This window comes from Oryctolagus cuniculus, chromosome 15 (genome assembly GCF_964237555.1).
Source record: "Oryctolagus cuniculus chromosome 15, mOryCun1.1, whole genome shotgun sequence".
Taxonomy (NCBI): domain Eukaryota; kingdom Metazoa; phylum Chordata; class Mammalia; order Lagomorpha; family Leporidae; genus Oryctolagus; species Oryctolagus cuniculus.
Window position 1 is genome coordinate 71,358,275 of NC_091446.1, and position 24,883 is coordinate 71,383,157.

At 47.4% G+C, this 24,883-nt stretch overlaps 1 protein-coding gene across 3 annotated transcripts in view; it reads left to right on the forward strand.

The window, feature by feature from the left end:
- The window catches only part of SH2D4B (SH2 domain containing 4B), a 114,082-nt gene that overhangs the window by 33,857 nt on the left and 55,342 nt on the right, over positions 1–24,883 (forward strand). For 2 of the 3 annotated variants that reach the window (XM_051833051.2, XM_070057949.1), the window contains 2 exons: positions 6,028–6,187; positions 7,817–7,964. In XM_051833051.2, the coding sequence (XP_051689011.1) occupies positions 6,028–6,187; positions 7,817–7,964 (308 nt within the window). Of the gene's footprint in view, positions 1–5,096; positions 6,188–7,816; positions 7,965–24,883 lie in introns of those variants that run through there. The other variant, XM_070057948.1, reaches the window with a different exon arrangement.

Sequence of the window (24,883 nt, forward strand, 5' to 3'; positions counted from 1 at the left end):
TCAATGTTTAAGGAATAAAGATATGTAATTATTAAATAAAATTTGTTGACTGTATTTTCAATTTTTCTACCTTAAAAAATCTATTTGAATCACTCCTGAAATAGATATAGTAAACCACCCCCCGCTCCATGAGTATAGACTCGTATACATTTTCAGATTCTCCTTGTGTTGTTAAGAGTTTTTGTTTTATGCAGTTGGCTGTTATGTTTGTTGTATAAAGTTTATGGTGTTTTATCTTCTTTGTGGGTTGCATCTTTTATTATCCGTGGTACTCTTTAATGCCTTTGTCCTTGAGTTCTGCTTTGTCTGACATTGCCATTTCTGCTTCCCTTTTACTTGCCTTTGCATGGTCTATGGCTTAGCTCTTTGTTTTTACTCCCTCTCCCCCCCGTTTTTTCCCTTTAATGCATGTTTTCTTTTTCATCTCTTTTTTTTTAAATTTGATTTATTTGAAAGACAGAGTTACGGAGAGAGGCAAAGACAAAAAGAGGTCCTCCATCCGCTGGTTCACTCCCCAGATGGCCGCAACAGCCAGAGCTGAGCAGATCCAAAGCCAGGAGCCAGGAGCTTCTTCTGGGTCTCCCATGTGGGTGCAGGGGCCCAAGGACTTGGGCCATCTTCTACTGCTTTCCCAGGCCACAGCAGAGAGCTGGATTGGAAGAGGAGCAGCCAGGACTAAGACCCGTGCCCATATGGGATGCCGGTGCTCCAGGCCGGGACTCTAACCTGCTGCACCACAGAGCTGGCCCCTTTCATTTCTTTATTTTAAAGATTTATTTATTTATTTGAAAGGCAGAGTTATAGAGACAGAGAGAGAGAGGGAGAGATCTTCCATCTATCTACTGGTTCATTGTCCAAATAGCCACAATGGCTGGTGCTGGACCAGGGCTGGGCTGGGCTGAAGCCAGGAGCCTGGAACTCCATCTAGGTCCCCCGTGTGTATGGTAGGGGCCCAAGCACCTGGGCCATGTTCCACTGCTTTCCCAAGCACATGAGCAGGAAGCTGGAATGGAAGCAAAGATGGTGTTGGTGGCTTAACCTGCTGTACCGCAACGTGGGCCTCCAAAATACATGTTTTCTTTGGATAACACATAGCTTTCTCTTGCCTTTTTTTTTTTTTAAATCACATACGACCATCTCAGATTTTTAATAGGAGAACTGATGCTATTCCTGTTTCTTGTTTTAATGATGCACTTCAGGCTTAGAGCTTCTCTGTTTTTGTGTGCCTATTGTCCGTATCAGGTGGGGATGTGCTTGAGCAGAACACAACTAATAGTTGCTCAGTTGAATAACTCTTTTGTAGTTATAGTGACATATTTAACTTAAATCATAGATCTTTATTTTGTTAAGTTCCCGATTTTTCTCAAAGGATAAGAAATCTGGAGGTGTCTACAGTGGGTGGTGTTTTAAAAAATTAATCAATTAATTATTTGTGTGAAAGAAAGGGAGAGAGTAGGTGTTCCCATTGTCTGGCTCATCCCTCAAATGCTCACAATGTTTGGGGTTGGGCCAGGGCCTCCGAAGCTGGGATCTGGGGACTCAATCCAGGTCTCCCATGTGTGTGGCAGGAACCCAATTGCTTGAGCCATCACCACTGCCTTCCAAGTTCTGCATTAGCAGGAAGCTGGAGTCAGGGACCAGAGCCTGGAGTCCAACCCAGGTCCCTTGATGTGGTAAGTGGATGTCTTAACTACTAGGATAAATGCCTGCCTAGTGGATGGTATTAATAAGGTTGCTCAACAAAATTATCAGGGACCCATCTCTTCTTTCTGCTACCCTATTCTTAGCTGTAAAAATCTTCTGGGAACTCAAGGCATTGCCTCCTCTTTCCAGCATGAAGAAGGAGGTGGGTGAAAGAGCCAAGCGTGAGGAGGTTCTCTGATGAAGTCTTTACCTCTGGAGAAGAGAGTCCTTCACTAGGGCTTCTGCCTGCATCTGCGTTGTCAGGATTAGGGACATCTGGTCACTCCTAGATTGGTCACTTGCCAGTGAGAATAGTATTACATGACTGATTTAGATAAGTTGCTATTTTTCCTATGAGGCTGGGGTAGAAACTCACCTTTCTTGCACGTGAAGGACCTCTGCTACTCCATGAACAATCTGAGAGTCCTCTGGTGAGGGAGAAAGGTGGGCTGTGTTGGATAGTGGGTAGGGTACAGACAGTGTCTGCTGATGTAGTTACACTTTTTTTTGTGTTCTCTTTCCTTTCACTTATTTTTGAGGATTGGTAAATCTCTTATAATTTACTTTTTTCTACTATTAATTTGAGTTTTGTAAATCTAGTGGTGATTGCTGTCCTGTTTCTAGAAGTCATAATTAATCTCGTTTCTCTATTATTACATTGCTTTTGAACATCCTAAGAAATAGTGTATACACACACACACACACACACAAACACATGGGAATTAATGCTTCCTTGTACAATAGGTTAATCCTGATATTTCAGGAGATTACTATGATGGAGTTTCGTTTCTTGACTGCTTCACACTTTGGTGTGTGTTGAGCTGCTTTTCTGTGTGGCTTGGTTTGAAGCGAAGGCTGGTGGATCTGGCTACTTTTTTTTTTTTTCTTGAAATTCCAGCTTTGAGTCATTTGTTTTGAGCTTCCTGTACCAGAGAGAGCGAGTGCAAAAGGCATACCTACTGCTGTAACCTCAGTGTGAAAGTGGCACAAATCACATCACTTTCCCTGACATTTCAAAGACAAGAATGCCGTTCATACGGTCCCATGGAACTGAAGGGAAGCTGAGGATTGTAGACATCTGTGGGCCGGGGAAGAGGAAATGGGTGGTGGACTTAGCATTGTCACTGTCACCGCACATTTTATTCTCTGTATAAAATACACTTTCAGCCTCCGTAGTGGGAGTGCCTTCAGGCCCCGTCCAGGCACTGCATTCAGCTCACTCACAGTCTCCCAAGCTCTGCATTGGTCTGAATGTGCGGAAGCCGTATCATCCCAAGCCTGTCACCTCTAAGACACTCTCCTTAGATCAGTGTCTTTAAATATGCCTCCTGCTCATCAGAGTTGGGTGCCCAAGGGTTTTTTATGTCTTGAATAATCAAAGGCTTTTTAGGCCAACTCGGAAACTTAGGAGGCTTCTGATCTGCTGGCTTCCAGTTCCCGGTAGCATCATCTAAAATTCTCCTCTGGATAACATTTCTCAAATGGACTTCTTTGCCTCTCAACCCTCATGTCTCTCCCTTTCATCCAAGGGCCATGTGCCTTGAGGCTGTGAGAGGTGGCAGTCTCTTTTAAAATCTCTTTTTAACAGATCCATCAAAATTGTGCGTATTTGGGGGTTAGACGTTGCACTCTTAATGTGCTTGTGTTTTTCTGTTTCCTCTGAGAGGCAGAGGTTGGGATGGGGTTTATCAGATGCATTAGTCAAGTTTTCATTACTACAGTGAAATAGTAGAGGCAACTACCTTTATAAAGAGAGAAGGTTGGCCGGCGCCGTGGCTCAATAGGCTAATCCTCCGCCTTGCGGCGCCGGCACACCAGGTTCTAGTCCCGATCCGGGCGCCAGATTCTGTCCTGGTTGCCCCTCTTCCAGGCCAGCTCTCTGCTATGGCCCGGGAGTGCAGTGGAGGATGGCCCAGGTCCTTGGGCCCTGCACCCCATGGGAGACCAGGAGAAGCACCTGGCTCCTGCCTTCGGATCAGTGCAATGCGCAGGCCGCGGTGGCCATTGGAGGGTGAACCAACGGCAAAAAGGAAGACCTTTCTCCCTGTCTCTCTCTCTCAATGTCCACTCTGCCTGTAAAAAAAAAAAAAAAAAAAAAAAAAGAGAGAGAGAGAGAGAGAAGGTTTATTTAGCTCAATTTTGGAGGTTTAAGTCCAAGACTGGGTGGCCCTATAGGTTTGGTGTCTGGTGATGGTGTTCTTGCTGACAGAGTCCCAGGGTGGCACAGATCATCATATAGCAAGAGCCAGGGAGCCCATGTCTATCTCTCTGTCCTTATTAAAGTTAGCAGGGCTCAGTCTTGGGGGTTCCACCCTTTGATCTAGTCCAATCCAGTCACTCCTTTCAAAGGCCCGGACACTAAGCATCATAATTGGACTGAGTTTCCACCTCTTCAGAATCATTTAACATAAGACTTTGGGGACCAGAACCTGAGTTCTGGAGGGGGGCACAATATTGAAACTGGAGCACCACACAAGGGTGTCATTAAGGGAAATGCTCATGAGGAGAGGAGTGGAGCAGGGAGCTGGAGGCGGCTGGAGAGCCATCATGTCGCGATGCAGGCTGACCCTGTGTGAAGGGGAAAGGGAAGGCAGCAGGATGGAGGTGTCCTAGGCAGCGAGGCCATGCAAGGGATGCAGTCCTGTAGCAAGGAGTCAGTGTCTCCCAGGAATGAGCCTGCCACGCGCAGCCAAAGGCTGGGACAGCCCCTGGGAAGCATGGCCTTGGGCACACAGATCCCAGGGGCCGGAGTGCTCAGTCCGTTTTTCTTTCTGTGGTTGGAGGTCCATGGGGCACTCCCTCATGACCATCACTGCTATTCTGTTTAGAAGTTTTACTGGAGGGTTGGGGAGGGGCGGCATTGTGGCCCAGTGGGTTAAGCCTCTGCTTGTAACGCTGGCATCCCATGTAAGAGCTCTGGTTTTGAGTCCTGGTTGCTCTGCTTCCAATCCGGCTCCCTGATAATGTGCTTGGGAAAGCAGCAGATAATGGCCCAAGTGCTTGGGCCCCTGTCACCCACATGGGACACCTGGGTGGAGTTCCAGGCTCCTGACTTTGGCTTGGACCAGCCCTGACCGTCGTGAACCTGGAGAATGAAACATGGATGGAGGATCTCTGTCTGTCTGTCTGTCTCTCTCTCTGTTATTCTGCGTTTTAAATAAATAAATATATATTTAAAGTTTTATTTGGCTCATTCATGTAAAACCTTTAAAAATCCCATCTCTTGCAATTTGGGCCCTAGAAGAAGCAGAAAAGATTTTTCCAAACTCTCTAAACTCCAAATTTCTGTATTCTCTCAGTTCTCTTCACTCTACTCGCCAAGAGTTCAATTCTTTACATTCTTTACTTGAAAAAAATTTTGTTTTGTTTATTTATTTGGAAGGCACAGAAATGGACAGACAGACACACACACACATACACACACACTGCCATCTGCTGTTTCACTCCCCAAATGCCAGCCATGGAGGAGACAAAGCCAGGAGCCAGGAACTCAATCCACCTCACCTGAGCCATCACTTGCTGCCTGCCAGGGTCCACACTGGCAGGAAGCTGGAGTCAGGAGCCCAGGCACTCCTCCATGGGATGTAGGCATCTTAACCAGTGTTTTAACTGCGAGGCCAAAGGCCTGCCACAAATTCTTTCTTGAATTCATTTCTTTTGAAACACAGCCACTAGCAACCAACATACACTCCTAACACTTTATTTCCAACCGGTTTCCTTAGGATGCTAAGTTCAGAGGCAGGGGTCTGCCTTGTAAAGCCATAGAGTCTGACAGTTTTGCCCAGTGTTTTGCTGCCGTGTGACTCGGACCTCCTGCTGTTTAGCCTCCTAAACATCACTCGCTCAGATGCTAAGGTGAGCACATGTAGTTCATGTTTCTGCTTTAGCAGCGCCTCATTCGCAGACAGATCTCCACTTCCATCACTGTCATCAGTGCAATCTGTGGCCACAGGCAAACTGAGGAATCTCAGCGGCTGCGTGTGACACAGGTTTATTCCTTGCTCATGTTTCAGGCTAATGTAGGTCACGGGGCCTCAGGGCCTCAGACTTCCTTCAGAGAGCACTGCCTGTTGCTGTCTCTACTGGGAATCTCAGGGGAGCTGGGCCTCAGCCCGCTGAGGAGCCTGGCTTGGCTCTCGTGTTGCTCCTTAGAGGGAGGGGAAGGGCGAGGGGGTCACGGTCCTGGTCTGTGCCAGTGTCCCTCTGGAGTCCTTTTGATGGACGGCTGGCACTGTGTAAGGGGTGTGATGGTGTGTGCCATCAGCCAGCGTAGGTCATTCCTAGCAAAGGGAAATCAAACCTGCTGCTCCTTCCTTCTTTGTTCCTCCTCCTGTCGCGAGGCAGCCAGCGGCAAGCACATCCAGTGGCTCCTGGGCGCTGATGGCGAGGTCTGGGTCTGGATCATGGGAGAAGGCCCCGGCGACAAGCCCTATGAAGACATCTCTGAGGAGCTGATTGCCGAGAGGGCGAGGCTGCAGGCCCAGAGGGAGGCTGAGGAGCTCTGGTGAGGGTGCTCAGGACTGCGGGCCGGCTCCCCAGCGAGGACGTTCGGTCATGGGTGGGAGGGAGGTGGCACCAGTCAGCTGGCTGTTTGAGCTCCGCTGACATCAGCTGATCAAAGCATTAGAGTCTTGAGGCAGATAAACTGTGTGTGTTCAAATCCTGGCTCCAACAGTTAGTAGTTAACTGACCTGTGGCCTCCGTATTCACATCTGTGGAGTGGGCATAACCCTTTCCGTAAGAATGCAGGTTGGAGACAATATGCATGACATGCTTTTGCTTTTGTTCTCACTAGCAGAGAGTAACAGTTAAGAGTCCCTCTGGTCATCAGCTTTTCTTCTTTGTGTTACCTACATTTTTCATGCAAAGTGGACAGTTGAGTCCTTGGTGACATTTGGAGTCAGACTTCTTTCATAAGAACTTAAGAAATTTTTGTCCAAATTTGGAAGTCTATGTGAGGTTGACTTGAATATCACCTACCAATTTGTGATGACAGTGCTTTATTTGTAAAATTGTAAAAATAAACAGTCCTGAAAGCCACAAGACAGCCTGCACCTACCTCCTGAGCCAGCCATGGTGAGCATTTAGGTGATACGTGCTCCACTTACCACTTGACATATTGATTAAAATAGACTCACATAATAGTGCCATTTAAGAGAACGATATAGCATTCTATTGCATGAGGAGCCCAATTTGCTGATCCTGTTGATGGACATTTGAGTTGTTTACCAGCTCTGTGTTATAAAAATCCTCAGATGAATATCTTTTACACACAAGAAGTTTTTGAAGAGTTCTAGGAACTATGAGTGATTTCCATTTTTTGCATCAAAACTTATTTTTTATTCCATTTCTCCTCAAATTTGTTAAAAATATTTTATTTAGGGACTGGTGTTGTGGCATAGCAGGTAAGGCTGCCACCTGCATCCCATATGGGCTCCAGTTCGAGACTCGGCTTCTCCACTTCTGCTCCAGCTTCCTACTGGTTGCCTGGGAAGGCAGTGGAGGACAGCTTAAGTGCTTAGGAGCAGGCTCCAGGCTCCTGGCTTTTTTAAAAAAATGGTTTATTTATTTATTAGAAAGTCAGAGTTAGATAGAAAAAGAGGGAGAAGTAGGGAGAGAGAGATATTCCATCCACTGGCCCACTTCCCAGGTGGCTTCAATAGCCAGGATTGGGCCAGGCCTAGGTCAGGAGCCAGGATCTTCATCTGGGTCTCCCACATGGGTGGCAGAGGCCCAGACATTTGGGCCATCTTGCGCTGCTTTTCCCAGGCTATTAGCAGGGAGCAGCCAGAACACACACTGGTATCCAGGTGGGATGCTGGCGTGGCTGGTGGCGACTTCACCCACTATGCCACAGTGCTGGCCCTCCACACACTTTTTGAAGTATCATCATAGTCCTTTGTACACTTGTGTGAAAAATGGGTTTTCGGAGTCTTTTCCTGGCTTCTGGAATGGCTCTGTGGATTTATACTCTTGCACGTGACAGCGCCTGTCTTTCCATACCTGTACTACTACTGAGTTTTGCTGAGCTTAGATATTTGCCATTCTGATAGACCCAGGAGAGATTCTCAATGTCGCTAGCAGAACTCTCATTGTTGTGTGGTCCTCATCCTTACTGGTGCTTTCCTGGAAGGAGACGGAAGGAGGCAGAGATCACCAAGAAGTTCCGGGATGCTCTGGCCAATGAGAAAGCCCGGATCCTGGCGGAGAAGTGGAAAGTGGAGATGGAAGACCGCAAGGCTGCCAAAGTCCTGGAGGAGCGCATCCACGAGGAGTTCAAGGTGGGCCAGGGGGACACGGCCGTGGGAGGCACCGGGGCTGCTCCCTGATTTGGCCCTGTCCCTGGCCATTACACGGCACTGGGCGTTTTATGAGAATGGAAATCTGGCCTGTCTGAGCAGAAGGGAGCTTAACACACCATGTGGGCCAGTCCACCTCTGTACTGATGAGGAAGATTTGCCAGGGCCACACATACCCATGGCCGGGGACAGCGTCAGGGTGAGAATTCATGCCTTCTGTACCCCACACTAAGGGTCCTGAGATGAAGCCTGGGAAGAGCTGCTCAGACCAGCCCGTGACCCAGTTCCAGCTCTGCTGCTTGCTGCTGTGTGACCTTGGGGAATTTCTGAGCTTTTCTGAGCCTCTGCTTTCTTGTTTATAATAATACTTTGCTCGAGGTGTTTTTTTTTTTTTTTATGAGAATTCCAAGATTATGTGTAGACATTTGCTGGCTTAGGATAGGGAGTCGGTGTGTCTGCATATCCATACTGGGAAAGTTGGGAATTGGAAAGGGAGCTTTCTTGTCTGTTGGTAGGAAGCTTAGGTTGCCTGAGAAAACTTTTTTTTTCCTTGGTCTTCCATGTTGAGTTTTTTTTTTTTTCCTATAACAGTAATTAATTTTGGGGGGAGGGGACGAGAAACAAAGAAAATACAGATAATCAGAAAGAAAAAAATAATAACAATGCTGAACCTCAACAGTGTATTGTTTGTGAACAAAAGACAAACACAGCTGGACAATAAAGTGGTGAGAACAGATGTTGTTGAGTAACTGCTGACCTTAGGGGAATGAGTGGAATTCCATTCGGATCTGTGCAGCGGTGAGGTAGGAGGAGAGCAGGATCTCAGCAGAGCTGGGAAATGAAAAGTCACCGAGGGTGGCTCAGCGTCAGTGTGAGTGGGCAGCGTGGAAGTTCAGATTGTCCCCCCCACAGCGGAGACAGAGGCCCTGTTTCAGGTCACTGGGAAAGACACCCCTGGGCTGTGAGGGACACGTTCACGATTGTAAATTCTGTCCAGTGACTGCTCCACCCAGGGCAGTTGGGGGCCTATCCACAGGTGCTGGTGAGAACCCAACAGTGAGTTTTCCTGGCAGCACGGAACTTCTCAGGCAGGCATTTTAATTGGAGCCTTGGTCATCCTAGGCACGTGACTTAACACTGCTGGAAGCTGGGAGACAGTTTGGTCAAGTCTCTTAGCACAGGCGTTTGTCTTTGCTGGGAGTTCTGCGGTTGTCAGTATATTTATAGCGTTTGCCCACTTTTAAATTTTAAAGAACTTTTGGTGCTGGCGCTGTGGTGTAGCCGGTAAAGCTGCCTTCTGCAGTGCCGGCATCCCATAGGGGCGCCCGTTTAAGTCCTGGCTGCTCCTCTTCCGATCCAGCACTCTGCTACGGCCTGAGAAAGCACTGGAAGACAGCTCAAGTACTTGGGCCCCTGCACCTGTGTGGGAGACCTGGAAGAAGCTCCTGATTCCTGGCTTCAGATTGGCACAGCTCTGGACGATGCGGCCAATTGGGAAGTGAACCAGCGGATGGAAGACTTCTCTCTCTTTCTCTCTCTCTCTTTGACTCTCCTTTTCTCTATATATAACTCTTTCAAATAAATAAATAAATCTTAAAAAAAAGAGAACTTTTCCACTAAGATGATTAGATTGTGAAGACATTGGCCTTTTAAAGTTACCTATGTTGGAAATATTTTCTCAGTGTTTTGACTTTGTTAATGGTATTTTCAAATAAATAAAAAATTTAGTGTTCAAATCTATTGATCCTTTTCTTTATTACTAGCTCCTTTTTTTAAAAAAATATTTATTTATTTGAAAGGTAGAGTTACAGAGGGTCAGAGGCAGAGAGAGAGAGAGAGAGAGAGAGAGAAAGGTCTACCATCCACTGGTTCACTCCCATGTGGCCGGTATGGCCGGAATTGTGTCAATTTGAAGCCAGGAGCCAGGAGCTTCTTCTGGATCTCTCATGTGGGTGCAGGGGCCCAAGGACTTGGGCCACCTTCTACTGCACTCCCAGGCTATATCAGGGAGCTAGATTGGAAGTGGAGCAGCCAGGTCTGGAACAGGCGCCACATGGGATGCCAGCACTGCAGGTGGTGACTTTACTCGCTATGCCACAGCACCGGCCACTATTACTTGTTTCACACTTAGAAAGCTCTGTGCATGAAATGGAAGAGAGAGGCTGGTAGACTCCAAACATAAAGAATTACATTTACAGAAATGTAAATGCTGACTGCCCGATTTGGTCAGTTATACAAGTGTTGAAAAATCACATAATATATTGTAAAAATGTGCAAGTATTGCAGGTTTATCAAAAATTTTGAAAAAAGGGGTGAGCATTTTGGTTAAAATGCCTGTGTCTCACAACAGAATACATGGTTTTAGTCCTAACTTCAACTCCTGACTCCAGCTTCTTGCTAATGCAAATCTAGGGAGGCGGTGGTGATGGCTCAAGTAATTGGGTTCCAGCCACCCACGTGGGAGACCTGGATTGCATTCCTGCATCCTGGCTTTGGTCTGGATGTTGCAGGCATTTAGAGGGGAGCTCTCTGTGTCTCTCTGCACCTCCAAAAAGTTATGAAATATCCTTGTCACCACAAACTTATAAAAATATGAATCTACATTGTTTTATATATCTTTCATGATTTTATTTCTTTTTTTCCCAAATATTTTATTTATTTATTTGAGAGGTAGAGTTACAGACAGTGAGAGGGAGAGACAAAGAGAGAGAGAGGTATCCCATCCACTGGTTCATGCCCCAAATGGCCACAACGGCCAGAGCTGGGCTGATCTGAAGCCAGGATCTAGGAGCTTCTTCCAGGTCTCCCATGCAGGTGCAGGGGCCCAAGTACTTGAGCTGTCTTCCAGTGCTTTCCCAGGCCATAGCAGAGTGCTGGATCAGAAGAGGAGCAGCCAGGACTCAAACCGGTGCCCATATGGGATGCCGGCACTGCAGGCAGAGGATTAACCTGTGCCACAGCGCCGGCCCCAGTGATTTTATTTCTTTTTATTTTTTTTATTTTTTGACAGGCAGAGTGGACAGTGAGAAAGAGAGACAGAGAGAAAGGTCTTCCTTTGCCGTTGGTTCACCCTCCAATGGCCGCCGTGGCCGGCGCACTGTGCTGATCCAAAGGCATGAGCCAGGCACTTCTCCTGGTCTCCCATGGGGTGCAGGGCCCAAGGACTTGGGCCATCCTCCACTGTACTCCCTGGCCACAGCAGAGAGCTGGCCTGGAAGAGGGGCAACCGGGACAGAATCCAGCGCCCCGAGTGGGACTAGAACCCAGTGTGCCGGCGCCGCAGGCAGAGGATTAGCCTAATGAGCTGTGGAGCCGGCTGAATTTTATTTCTTACATTTAATTTTCCTTCACCTTGGAGAGTGGCGTGTTGTAACACTCTAGCTTTCTTTTTCCCAGTTGCATCTAATACCCAATATCATTTATTATGTTATTTCACCTCTCCCTTCTCAATGCCTTGACTGAAGGCTTACTTTTTATTTACTTCTGAATCTCTTTGTAGATTTTTCTTCTCAGACTTATTATTCCTGAGCCAGACTTAATTGTTTAATTATTATAGCTTTAAAATAAATTTTAACATCTATTAAGAACATTATCATTACTCTTCATTTCCAAAAATATTTTCGGCTGATCTCACTCATTGTTTTCCATCATGGAAATTTTTGAATTATTTCGGTGCTGTCCTTCTACTCATCTCCACCAGCCACCCCCAACAACAGCAAAAACCACAGTGATTTTCATTGGACTTGCATCAGCATTGTCGCTGTGTTGGTGGAAAATGGATATTTTTACAAGACTGAATCATTGAATCATTTTGTTTAGGAATGTGGTGTTTTTCCTGTTTTTCTAAGCTTCCTCTTGTATTTGTTAAATTTTTAAAACACATGTAAATATACTGACCACCCTGTCCCGAACATTCTTAATAACTTACCTAATACCTATGTGCTTCTATTTTTCAGTCCTTGGTAAAATTTATTATTTTTATGTGTTCTGCGTTTCTTTTTTCAGTTAAACCTTAGGTTTAATATTTTTGTTATTGTTGTGAATGAGATTGTTCCCATTTTAAAATATAATGCAATTCCTAGTTGTATATTTACATTGCTATTGGTCTCTTCATTTAAGTTTCCCTTGATTTGGAATTTACTTTGGAGAGTCTCTTTTCAAATGAATGAAAATTTACTCCCAGAGCATTGTATTAAAAAAGTTTCAAGCCTGCAGAGAGTTGAAAGAAGAGAATGAACACTGATATATTCTCTACCTGAATTATTAATATTTTGCCATATTTGCATTCCTGTTTCTGATTCTCTCTTTTGGTCTTAGTTGGACAGATTTGGTCCTTGTGGTTTCGCTAAACAATTTGCAAGGCAGTTGCAGGTATCAGGGCACTTTAACTCTGGGATTAGCAAACCACCTCCAGGGAAGGGCCAGATAGTTTATATCCCAGCCTTTAAAAAGTTTATGGCTTTGCAGCCATACTGTCTCTGTAGCAGCAACTCAACTCTGCCAAGGGGGCACAATGACAGCTAGAGACGTGTGACTACAGATGGGCGTGGCTGTGTTCCAATAGGACTTTGTTTTTTTTTTTTTTTAACTTTTTTTTTTTTTTTTGACAGGCAGAGTGGACAGTGAGAGAGAGAGAGACAGAGAGAAAGGTCTTCCTTTGCCGTTGGTTCACCCTCTAATGGCCGCCGCGGTCGGCGCACTGCGCTGATCCGATGGCAGGAGCCAGGAGCCAGGTGCTTCTCCTGGCCTCCCATGGGGAGGGCCCAAGCACCTGGGCCATCCTCCACTGCACTCCCTGGCCACAGCAGAGAGCTGGCCTGGAAGAGGGGCAACCGGGACAGAATCCGGCGCCCCGACCGGGACTAGAACCCAGTGTGCCGGCGCCGCTAGGCGGAGGATTAGCCTAGTGAGCCGCGGCGCCGGCAATAGGACTTTGTTTTTAAAAACAGATGGAGGCCAGGTTTGACTCGAGAGCATGCATCACCTATGAAAAAGGACCTTTCCCTGCAGAGCCACGGTGATCTTCGTCAAATCCACCATAAGGAACAATAATCCCATGGAAGTATTTCAAATCCAGTCCATAGTAGAGAGGTATTTAGTTTACACCGTTGGGTTTTTGTGTATGACTTTTTAAAGTCCCCTGGGGAAGAAAAGCAATTCTTGTTACATATCCCTAACCCCAGACTCACCTTTCCTGGTTCTGGCCTCTCTCTTCCCCCGGGGGAGCTGGGTTCTGGGGCTCAGTTCTCAAGGAGCTCGCGAAGGGATTAAGTTACTGGCAGAGGTTTCCTGGCTGACGGTCTCCTTGAGAGTCTGTGGCAAGGAGGGAGATAAGTGAGAGAGGCTCTGGGCAGGGACTCGTGGGGACACAGCAAGGACGGGGGGCAGGCCCTCAGGCTTCATAAGGAACGCAAAGGCAGGCTGATGGTGTCATTTCCAAGGAAGTTTGTTATTCCGTTGTGTTTTTGTTTTATAAATTAGTTTGCCAAATGTGAATGTTTAAACTTGAATGGATCGCCGGCGCCGCGGCTCACTAGGCTAATCCTCCGCCTAGCGGCGCCGGCACACCGGGTTCTAGCACCAGTCGGGGCGCCGGATTCTGTCCCGGTTGCCCTTCTTCCAGGCCAGCTCTCTGCTGTGGCCAGGGAGTGCAGTGGAGGATGGCCCAAGTGCTTGGGCCCTGCACCCCATGGGAGACCAGGATAAGTACCTGGCTCCTGCCTTTGGATCAGCGCGGTGCGGCGGCCGTGGCGGCCATTGGAGGGTGAACCAACGGCAAAGGAAGAGCTTTCTCTCTGTCTCTCTCTCTCACTGTCCACTCTGCCTGTCAAAAAAACAAAAAACAAAAAACAAAACAAAAAAAAACACAAAAAACAAAAAAACAAACTTGAGTGGAAGTAGCCGTCTTCATTCTGAGGAGCCTCGGTCTCCACTGAGAGGCCCTGGAGGGGCTGCTGAGGGCAGTGTCTGAGCGGGACATCTGGTCACGGAGCTGGACAGTCCAGGTTTATGAGCTGGGGTGTTTTTGTTAGATCTGTTGTTGTGTGAGCTCTGCATCCCAGGAAATTAACATGCGCATCATCTCAAAATGTTCTTGTGGTGGGTTACATACAGCCGGTGGCAAATTCTGTGTGGCTCCTCCTTAGAGAGGTGAGGTCTGTTGCCCCCACCATGAGCTGGCACTGATGCGTAGAACGCAGTAGAAATGACTCTGTCTGGGGAGGCCATTTAGACCAGTGGTTAAGACATCGTGTTCCGTGTCAGAGCTCCTGAGGTCTATTCCCAGCTCCAGCTCCTGACTCCAGCTTCCTGCTATTGCAGACTCTGGGAGGCAGCTCAAGTGATGGGTTCCAGCCACCCATGCAGGAAACTTGGGTTGCATTTCCCAGGTCTTGCTGAGTCCTGGCTATGTGGGCATTTGAGGAGTGGATATCAGATGAGAACTTTTCTCTGTCTCTCCAAAAAGTAAATTAAAATATTTTAAAAAGAAATAAAAAATTACAAATAGTGTTTTATTCTTAAAAATGTTTAACTTTACAAAAAATGTAGAAACTAACATAAAAGTATTTAGACATCCAACCCACAAATTCAGCAAACATTAAAATTTCCCATGTTACTTAACATTCAGAAGAAATTAACAGTATCACCAAAACTTGAAAAATCACTCATTCCCATTTTATTAGTCTCCCTTTCTTGCAAATTGATATACTTTCTTTCTTTTTTAGACTTATTTATTTATTTATTTGAAAGGCAGAGTAACAGAGAGAGAGGAAGAAGCAGAGAGAGAGAGAGAGAGAGAGAGAGAGAGAGAGAATCTTTCATCTGCTTGTTCACTCTCCAAATGGCTGCAGTAACCAGAACTGGGCCGATCTGAAGCCAGGAGCCAGGAGGTTCTTCTGGGTCTCCCACGTGGGTGCATGATCCCAAGCACTTGGGCCATCTTCCACTACTTTCCCAGGCCATAGCAGAGAGCTGGATTGGAAGTGGAGCAGCCAGGACTTGGACCTGTGCCCATATGGGAAGCTGGCACTGCAGGCTTAAGCCGCTGTGCTGTAGCAAAGGCCTCAATTTGGTGTTTGTACTTTATAAAATATATGAAGCCATAGAAACATGTAGTCTATATATTTCTGAGAGATTATTTTTACAAATTGTAATTATCTGTATAAATTATCCAACCTAAAACTCAATTGTTTTCAAAATCTGTTCTTATTAGTACACACATTCATTTAACAGCTACATACAATAAGTCTGAGTGAATATACCATGTTTATGGTGTTTTAGTTCTTTCCTAATGCATTTACCTTGCTTTTAGACTTGGTTAGGGTAAAATGCAATGTAACGATATGAACATCCTTGGACAAGCTTTTTTGCAGGAGGCTACTTCAAGAAGGGGGTAGGCATTTGGCCTAGTGGTTAAGATACTGGTTAGGGCGCCTGTGTTCTATATCGGGGTGTCCAGGCTTGCTCCAACTCCTGACTAATATAGACCCTGGGAGACAGTGGTGATGGCTCAAGTAATTGGGTTCCTGCCACCCACATGGGAGACCTGGGTGATGTTTCTGGTCTGGCTCCAGCCCTGGGTCCAGCCTGGATGGCCATTGTGAGCACTTTTAGAGGTGAACCTGTGGATGGAAGTTCTCTCTCAAATAAATAAATAAATGTTTTTTTTTCTATTTTAAAGACTTATTTATTTATTTGAGAGGTAAAGTTACAGGCAGAGAGAGGGAGAGACAGAAAGGTCTTCCATCTACTGGTTCACTCCCCAGATGGCCGCAACAGCCAGAGCTGAGCAGATCCAAAGCCAGGAGCCAGGAGTTTCTTCCCGGTCTCCCATGTTGGTGCAAGGGCCCGAGCACTTGGGCTATTTTCTACTGCTTTCCCAGGCCATAAGCAGAGAGCTGGATCAAAAGAGGAGCAGCTGGGACATGAACTGGTGCCCATATGGGGTGCTGGTGCTGCAGGTGGAAGCTTAGCCCACTATGCCCCTATGCTGTAGTGCCAGCCCCAATAAATAATTTTTTTTAATGTGGGAAAATGGAATTAAGAGATATTTATTTTGCAGATGAGCATTTGGTTAAGTGGTTAAGATGCTGATTGGGAAGATCTCTGTCTCCTCTGCCTTTCAATAAAAATGACAATAAATACAAATAAAAAAGATTTATTTTGCCGTGAGAACCATTTGAAATCCATGCATATTTTTCATAGCACATGTTTCTCTTGAATGTGATGATCCCTCCTATGCATGGATTTCAAAGTGTTTCTTGCAACAAAATAAACTTATCTTTAAATTTGATTTTCAATGGACTTTAAAAAAAGATATTTATTGAAAGGCAGAACAACAGAGAAGAGAGAGAGGGAGAGACAGAAAGAGCAGTTTTCCATCTAATGGTTCACTCCCCAGATGGCCATAACAGCCAGGTCTAGGCTAGGCCAAAGCCAGGAGCCAGGAGCCAGGAGCCAGGAGCCGGGAACCAGGAGCCAGGAGCCGGGAACTCCACCCTGGTTGCCCACATAGGTGGCAGGGTCCCAAGCACTGGCACCATTGTCTTCTGCTGGCTTCCCAGGCACATTAGCAGGACTCTGGATTGGAGGCAGAGGAGCCAGGACCAGAGCTGGCACTCTGGTGTGGGATGCCAGCATTGCAAGCAGCAGCTTAACCTGTTGGGCCATATGCTGGACCTCCATGGAATTGTGGAATTTTCTTAAGTGGTACTTTTAGATGTATTCTATCTGTGTAGCTTTTGAGGGGGAGCCTATAAGAGATTCACAACTTCTGATTTCCATATCCTGGGAGACTCACTTTTGGAAGCCCTTATTTCACCATGGGATAAGGAAGTCCCAGGAGTCCCGGGGGGGGGGGGGGAGGGGGAGGGGGGGGTTAAGTGGAGGGACTCTGAGGCATTAGACTCCTGAGTGGAGCTGCTTGGCTCTGCCAGCCCATCCCCGTGAATGAGCCCAGCCCACTGACTGACGTCCACTGAGACCCTGTGGAGCAGAAGAGCCACCCACAGGAGCCCTCCCTGAATTGTTAATACCACAGAATCCTAAGTAAATAAAAAGGCTGTTTGTCTAAGCTGTTCAGTTTTTTGTAGTTTGTTATTTTGCAATAGATAATGAAACAGTTTCAACGAAAGGATTTATGCATTGGATTAAAGATTGGCGTAGCTAATTTTTATTGTGGCTTTCAGCTCCACCACGCTGGTGTTCTGTGAGTCTTTTTTTTTTAAGTTTATTTCTATTTTTATTTATTTATTTGACAAGTAGAGTTACAGATAGAGAGAGAGAGAAACAGAGAGAAAGGTCTTCCTTCCGTTGGTTCACTCCCCAAATGGCCACAACGGCCGGAGCTATGTCTATCCGAAGCCAGGAGCCAGGTGCCTCCTCCTGGTCTCCCATTCGGGTGCAGGGCCCAAGCACTTGGGCCATCCTCCACTGCCTTCCCAGGCCACAGCAGAGAGCTGGACTGGAAGACTAGAACCCAGCACCCATTTGGGATGCAGGCAGCGGATTAACCTAGTGCGCCACGGCGCCGGCCCCTCTGTGAGTCTTGCACATAGGAAGTTACCAACAGCTTTCCTTTAATATTTCCACCCTCCACCACCAAGCATCTAAGTGCAGGTTGCTTGTTGGGGGAGTGGGGAGGGAAAGGGAGGCATAAATTCTCTGCTCCTGAAAAGCTTACAGGGTGTTGGGGCTGAAAGAGGTGAGTGGCCCTCAACCCCAACCCACAGGGAACTGTCCTGGAGGGCAAAGGGGAGCCTTCAGGCATCTGGGCTCGAGTGCAGGCAGGCCTGTGGGACGGTGGATGATCGGCTAGCACTGGGGAGGTAAAATGCCCGTGATGGTAGAGCCAGACGTGATGCTGGCAGGGTCAGTCTTGGAGCCACTGAATGCTGTGTAAAGGAGGTCAGCTGTGCTCTGGGCGAAGTGGGCTCTTGATCCTAAGGGGCATGGCCTGACCAAGTTTTCAAAAGAAAATTGATTGATTTGAAAGAGAGAGAGAGAGAGAATCTTACACCCACTGTTTTATTTCTCAAATGTCCATAACAGCCAGATCTGAGCCAGGCTGAAGCCAGGAGCTAAGAATTCCATTCTGGTTTCCTAAGTAAGTAGCAGGAGCCTAAGTACTTGTGCCATCTTTTAAAAAAAGATTTATTTATGTATTTGAAAGGCAGAGTGACAGAGAGGGAGAGAGATCTTCTATGTACTGGTTCATTCCCCAAATGCCTGCAACAGCTGGAGCTAGGCCAAACTGAAGCCAGGAGCCTGGAACTCCATCCAGGTTTCCCATGTGGGTGGCAGGGGCCCGAGTACTTGGGCCATCTTCTGCTGCTTTCCCAGACATATTAGCAGGGAGCTGGATTGGAAGTGGAGCATCCGGGGCTCAAACCAGTGCTCTGATATGGGATGCCGGGTTTCTGCTGTGCCACAACGCTGCCCCGTGATCAAGGTTTAAGAGCACATCTGGTGGTGATTCAGGTGATGAATGTTTGTGGGAGGGAGGACAGCTGGGAGATTTTTACAATGGTCAGGGTGAGAAGTGATGAGGATGTGGACAGGGTCTGTGGCTACGGAAGGCTAGAGGGTGGTGGACATAGAGAAATGGTGGGGCAATACCAGCAAGACTTGGCTTCAGTTGGACACTGGGGTGGGGAAAAGCACAGAGAAAGACTTCTGAGTCCAAAGCTGAGCGCTGAGGACTGGGGAGTTCCCTGCCATGGGAACTGAGAGGCGCAGCCTTGGAGGAAAGAGAAAGTTCTTGGATTGACTGCACCGAGGTTCTCACTGCCTGAAAGAGGGAGACAGGTGGAGACTGGAGGAGAGGAGACAACCCAGATGCCAGACCTGGTGGTGGTGGGCAGTTGGCTAGAATCCTCCCCACAGCTCCAGGTGAGGACTAGGCACGTTCTGATAATTCCCCAGGTCATAGAAAAGACAATACTGAAAACTTTTAGAAAATGGAAAGGTGGGATTGGTGCTGTGATGCAGCCGGTTAAACAGCAGCCTGCAGCTCCGGCATCCCATATGGGTGCCCGTTTGAGTTCTGGCTGCTCTGCTTCCCATCCAGCTCCCTGCTAATGTGCCTGAAAAAGCAGTGGAGGATGGCCCAAGTCCTTGGGCCCCTGCCACTCACATGAGAGACCTGCAGGAAGCTTCTGGTTCCTGCTTCATCCTGGCCCAGCCCTAGCTGTTGTAGCTTTTTAGACAGTGGATCAGCAGATGAAAGATGCTCTCTCTCTCCCTATAACTCTGCCTTTCAAATAAATAAAGTAAGTCTTAAAAAAGAGAGAAAATGGGAAAGAAGTCTCAGAATCCTTGTACAGGATTGAAGAAAACTTCAAAACAGAAGACAGAGACAGCTGGAAACCTGTTTTTAAAAATCCTTCTGTTGTGGCTAGCACCATTTGAGTGTAATTTACATGCATATAAATTTCTCCTTTATAAAAAGGAGATCCCGGGGCCAGATAATATTTGCATTTCCCCCCTGCTTTATTCACTTCTGAGACTGCTTCTGTATGCTGCTTTTTCGGCTCCAGATCACAGAAGACAGCTCAGTAAGGATCCTGCCTTCTGCTTCAGGTCCTGTGACTGAAGGCCTCTCCATTTCCAAGTCTTCCCTCCCCGTCCTACCTCCTCCCAGTTTCCCGGATAGGGAAAGAGACACAGCTGATTCAGAGAAGGTGTTCTTGAGTTTTTCTTTTTCCTGTCACTGCCCCCACCCACTTTTCCTTTAAAGTTAGAATTAATTTGGGCCAGTTAATAAAATGACATCTTCTACAACTATAGAAATTGTTGCTGTCTTATTCCCAATAAGACTAGAAGTGGTGAGAAAACTTTTTTCAAAAAAGATTTATTTATTTATTTATTTACTCAAAAGTCAGAGTTACAGAGAGAGAAAGAGAGAGAGAGAGAGAGATCTTCCATCTGCTGGTTCATTCCCAGTTGGCCGCAATGGCCAAAGCTTTGCCCATCTGAAGTCAGGAGCCAAGGTCGTCTTCCAGGTCTCCTATACAGGTGCAGGGACCCAAGGACTTGGGCCATCTTCTACTGCATTCCCAGGCCATAGCAGAGAGCTGGATCGGAAATGGAGCAGCCAGGACTTGAAGCAGTACCCATATGGGATGCCAGCACTGCAGGTGGCAGCTTTACCCACTGTTCCACAGCGCTGGTCCTTGAAAACTTCTTTTTTAAAGGATTTATTTATTTACTTGAAAGTCAGAGTTACAGAGAGAGGGGAGGAGGCAGAGAGAGAGAGAGAGAGAGAGAGATCGTTTATCTGTTGGTTCACTCCCCAAATGGCTGCAATTGCCAGAGCTGGGCCGATCTGAAGCCAGGAGCTTCTTCTGGGTCTTCCACGCGGGTACAGGGGCCCAAAGACTTGGGACATCTTCTACTGCTTTTCCAGGCCTTAGCAGAGAGCTGGATCAGAAGAGGAGCAGCCAGGACTCGAACCAGTACCCATATGGGATGCCAGCACTGCAGGCGGCGGTTTACCCACTATGCCACAATTGCCAGCCCTGAGAAAATTTAGTACTTCTCAGTTTTTTCTTTTCTTATATTTATTTATTGACAGGCAGAGTGGACAGTGAGAGAGAGAGAGAGACAAAGAAAAAGGTCTTCCTTTGCCGTTTGTTCACCCCTACAATGGCCGCTGCGGCTGGCGTGCTGTGGCCGGCGCACCGCGCTGATCTGAAGGCAGGAGCCAGGTGGTTCTCCTGGTCTCCCATGAGGGTGCAAGGCCCAAGGACTTGGGCCATCCTCCACTGCACTCCTGGGCCATAGCAGAGAGCTGGACTGGAAGAGGAGCAACTGGGACAGAATCCAGCGCCCTGAATGGGACTAGAACCCGGGGTGCCAGCGCCACAAGGCAGAGGATTAGCCTAGTGAGCCGTGGTGCCAGCTCAGTTTTTTCTTGAAAATTTTAGACTTGACCTGAATGGGACTTGACAAGGTTGACATGAGCAAGACAACATGGTCAGGTGAATCCTTTCTCTCTGCTGGGCCATGACAAGCCCTTACTGTCACCTGTGTGTTGATTCTCTCCCTCTCTCAAGGCAGTGTTTTTGGAGCATCTGCAAGGGTATGAACTGCAGGTGGAGGAATGCAAGACACAGGCCCAGCCCTGCCGATCGGGAATGCATCAACTTACAAAGCATGGTGATATTATTGGGGTTAGATTATCAACACAATGATGCCTTCCAAAAAAGCGTTTGTCTTGATGAGATATTCCACTGGGGTGAGGCAGACCGGGGCATCTGTGGGTGCCTGTGGTTTGCTGTTACCGATGGGTTATCAGGAGAAGGGGGATTAGATAAACTGGACAGCTCAGAAGGCTTTAGGCAGCCAGAACAGGGTGAGTGATTTCTAGGTGGAAGGGGAGGGGGAGGGGCATATCTCCTTTTTGTCTGCACAGACCTTTCTCTTTGTCTGCTGAATGACTTTTTTTTTTTTTTTTTTTTTATCTCAGATTGGCCAAAAGATTCTGAATTTAGGCAATTCAGCAGTGAGGGTTGAGTCATTTTGGCAAAGCTGGGGGGGGGGGGGGAGAAAGATGCAATTCTGCTTATCTGCGCTTGCACCATGTTTTCTCCTGCAGAGAAGAGCCTGCCTCTGTCACAGTAACTGGCCAGGCATTTCCTTTGCAGTGGAGGTGGCCACTGACCTCTGGGGCCACCGGTGCTGAGAATTTGTTAGTGGAGATGGCTGGAGATGGCTGGAGTCCTTGTCTGCCAGTAAGAAGGGAATGTCAGGTGTGAGACAGAGAGCAGTGGTAACCAAGGCAGCAAGGTTTAATGAGGTAGTACATTTGTCAGAACAGATGGCATCTGGACATCCAAGCTGGGGTTTATAGAAGGGTGGAATCCACTTCTTCCCTGTTTTTCTCCTCCCCTACCTCACTGCTTCTCCTAGACAGAGGATTTCCTTTGTGAAATAAGTGAAATTCCTGGGGCCTGCACTGTGGCACAGCGGGTTAAAGCCCTGGCTTGAAGCACCGCCATCCAATATGAGCACTGGTTCTAATCCCGGCTGCTCCTCTTCCGATCCAGCTCTCTGCTGTGGCCTGAGAAAGCAGTAGACGATGGCCCAAGTCCTTGGACCAAGTCCCCTGCATCCATGTGGGAGACCTGGAAGAAGCTCTTGGCTTAGGATCGGCACAGCTTCAGCCGTTGCAGCCATCTGGGGAGTGAACCAATGGATGGAAGACCTCTCTCTCTGTCTCTACCTCTCTCTGTAACTCTTTCAAATAAATAAAATAAATCTTTAAAAAAAAAGAAATAAATGAAATTCCCCCCAACGTTTTATTACCCAGTGTTATCAGAGTGTAGCCCTTTTGGCTCCCAGCGGAGAGGATTATCCCTGGGGTGCTTTTCTTGGGGAGAAGGCTAGGGCCACCTATGAAGTTATGGGGGTATGGGCAGGACTTTGTAGTGTGAAGTCCTGCCTGCTTCCAAGTTTGCTCCATTCCGTCACACAGGTGCTTTGTTTTCCTGAGACCCCTTTCACAGGCATGGGCTCATTTCTACCTTCCTACCTAACAAATCCAGTGAACAATGGAATGGTCATTTAACATTCTGCTTCCTGTTAGCCACAGCTGGGTGCAGCGGGAACGCTGCCTGGTAATTTGAGGTGGTGAGTGCCACTTAGCCACCATATGGCCGCGGTGACCCTTCTCTGGGGTGCGGTCTCTTTTTAGGGCTTAACTGTGTCCTTATGGAATCCACAGGAACGTGAAAGTCCCAATTCCCAGTATTTCAGAATGTAACTGTCTTTGGAGGTGGGGTCTTCAGGGAGGCCGTTAAGTTAAAATGCGATCTTTAGGGTCAGCTGGATCCTAATCTAGTATGACTGGCGTCCTAGTAAGAGGAAATTGGACAGACTGACACATACGTGTAGAGGAGAGGCCATGTGATGACATGGAGAGGAGGCAGCTGCCTACAAGTCAAGGAGAGAGACCTCAGGATAAAGCCAACCCTGTCTCCTTTGATTTTAGACTTGCAAAGAAACACATTTCTGTATTTCAGTCATGCAGTCTGTGGCACTCTGGTGTGGCAGCCTGAACAAACTAATTCACTCCTTGTCTGTAGCAGGCGCTGGAGCCCTTCTGATTTGGGCAGGTCTTGACTGTCTGTTTTCCCCAAGAACTGCTCCTGCCTGGAACACCCGTGTGGTGGGCGATGGATCTAAAGGGCCTGTGTGGACATTGCCTTGGCTGGTGCCCTGTTGATTAAGTGACGTGGTGATCATGGTCCAAGATTAGGGAGCCCTGGGGAGGGAATGGGAAGCCCACTGTGTAAGGTGGGAAGGGCTGTGCCAGTGTGAGGGGTGATTTTCTGTGCCGCTGAGATGCGGGTAAGTGAGGAAGACGATGTACAACTTGGAAGTACAACTCACCCAAGTTAACTTTGGAGTCTTGGGGACTTCAGTTCTGATTCTGGGTCAGTCAAAAACTCCCTGCTTTAATAATGTCCACCCTAAAACCAACCAGCCTCCCACATTTGTATCGTAGCCCCATGTTCCCCTCCTGCTGCCGCTGCTGCCTCTGCTCCTTTCTACAGGAAATGGCATACAAGGCTTCTTCGCGGTCCCCTCCTTCCTCCGTGGTGCCCGGATGGCTTCTCCCTACTCTGCACCAGCTGCTCTTGCCAGTATCCTGTGTGACTTCCTGTGGCCACATCCAGCAGCCTTGTGTGGCTTCTGTGTCTTTATCTTTCCTGAAGCTTCAGCAGCCTTTGGCTTGACCTCTCCCTTTTCCTCGAAATGCTTTCTTGGCTGGCTCAGCAGACATTGCCCCTTCTGCATTTTTACCTTGTTCCTTGGCCTTCCTTCTCAGTTCCTGTTCCTAGCTCTGACTCCACTTGTAAATGGTGCAGTGACTCAAGACACTCTGGTTGTCTTCTCCTAAACTATACTCTTGCTCTCAGTCATATCTTTAAGTCCTGTGGCTGAGAAGCATCACCCTTATGCAAATGATCTCTCCCTGGTCGGTATCTCCAGGCTGATGTCACCCTTAACCCCAGACTCAAGTCTCCTGCCTCCGGGAGATCTCCTGGGTGTTGCACAGCATGTCAAACTCAGCCAAAATAGATTCCAGCCGCAGTAGATAATTCTGTGCTCAAACAGGCAAATGTGTCGCAATACTGGGGCTTTTGCTCTTGTGGTTCTCTCTGCCAGGAAGTTCCTTCTGCCTGATACTCTCTTGGCTGCCCCTGTCTTGTTATTCACTTCTCAGACCATGTGTCACCTCTTCTGCTAAGTCTTGTGATCCTGAAGCCAGAAGTTAACCTCTTTGATGCTATCACTTACACTGTTTTAATTCTCTGAACACTGTTTCTTATTTTTGGGTTTTTCTTGAAATTTTTTTTAATTTGTGGAGTGTTTTTTTCCCACCACTAGAAGGCAAGCTCTAGGCTAGCGGTGAATCTGTCTTGCTCACGGCTGTAACCCCGGTGCGGTAATCCCAGGACTGACCTTGTAAAAGTTCAGTAAATATTTGGGGAATGAGTACATGAAGCCACTTCGTTAGCTCTTCATTCCCAACTCTTAGTGAATTGGTTGTTAGGAAGTTGGAATTTGGAGTTAAAAATTTGATCGTTGATTCTGCGAGTCTCATTACTACAGTGAAACACTTGAGGCAGCCTAAGGTAAGAAAGGAAAGAAGTGCATTTGGCTCTTGGTTCTGGAGACTCATAGTCCAAGATTAGGTAGGCCCCACTGGCTTGGCCTCTGGTGATGGCTGCTTCTTAGCAGAGTCCTCAAGTGGCACAGAGCATGCATGGCAAGAGACAGTGGGGGTGCTTGTCTCTGTCTCTCCTTATAAGCTACCCTGGGCCCACCCTAATGACCCAATCCAGGCTAGGCATTTCCCAAAGGCCCTAGCTGGAAACATCACCACTGGATTG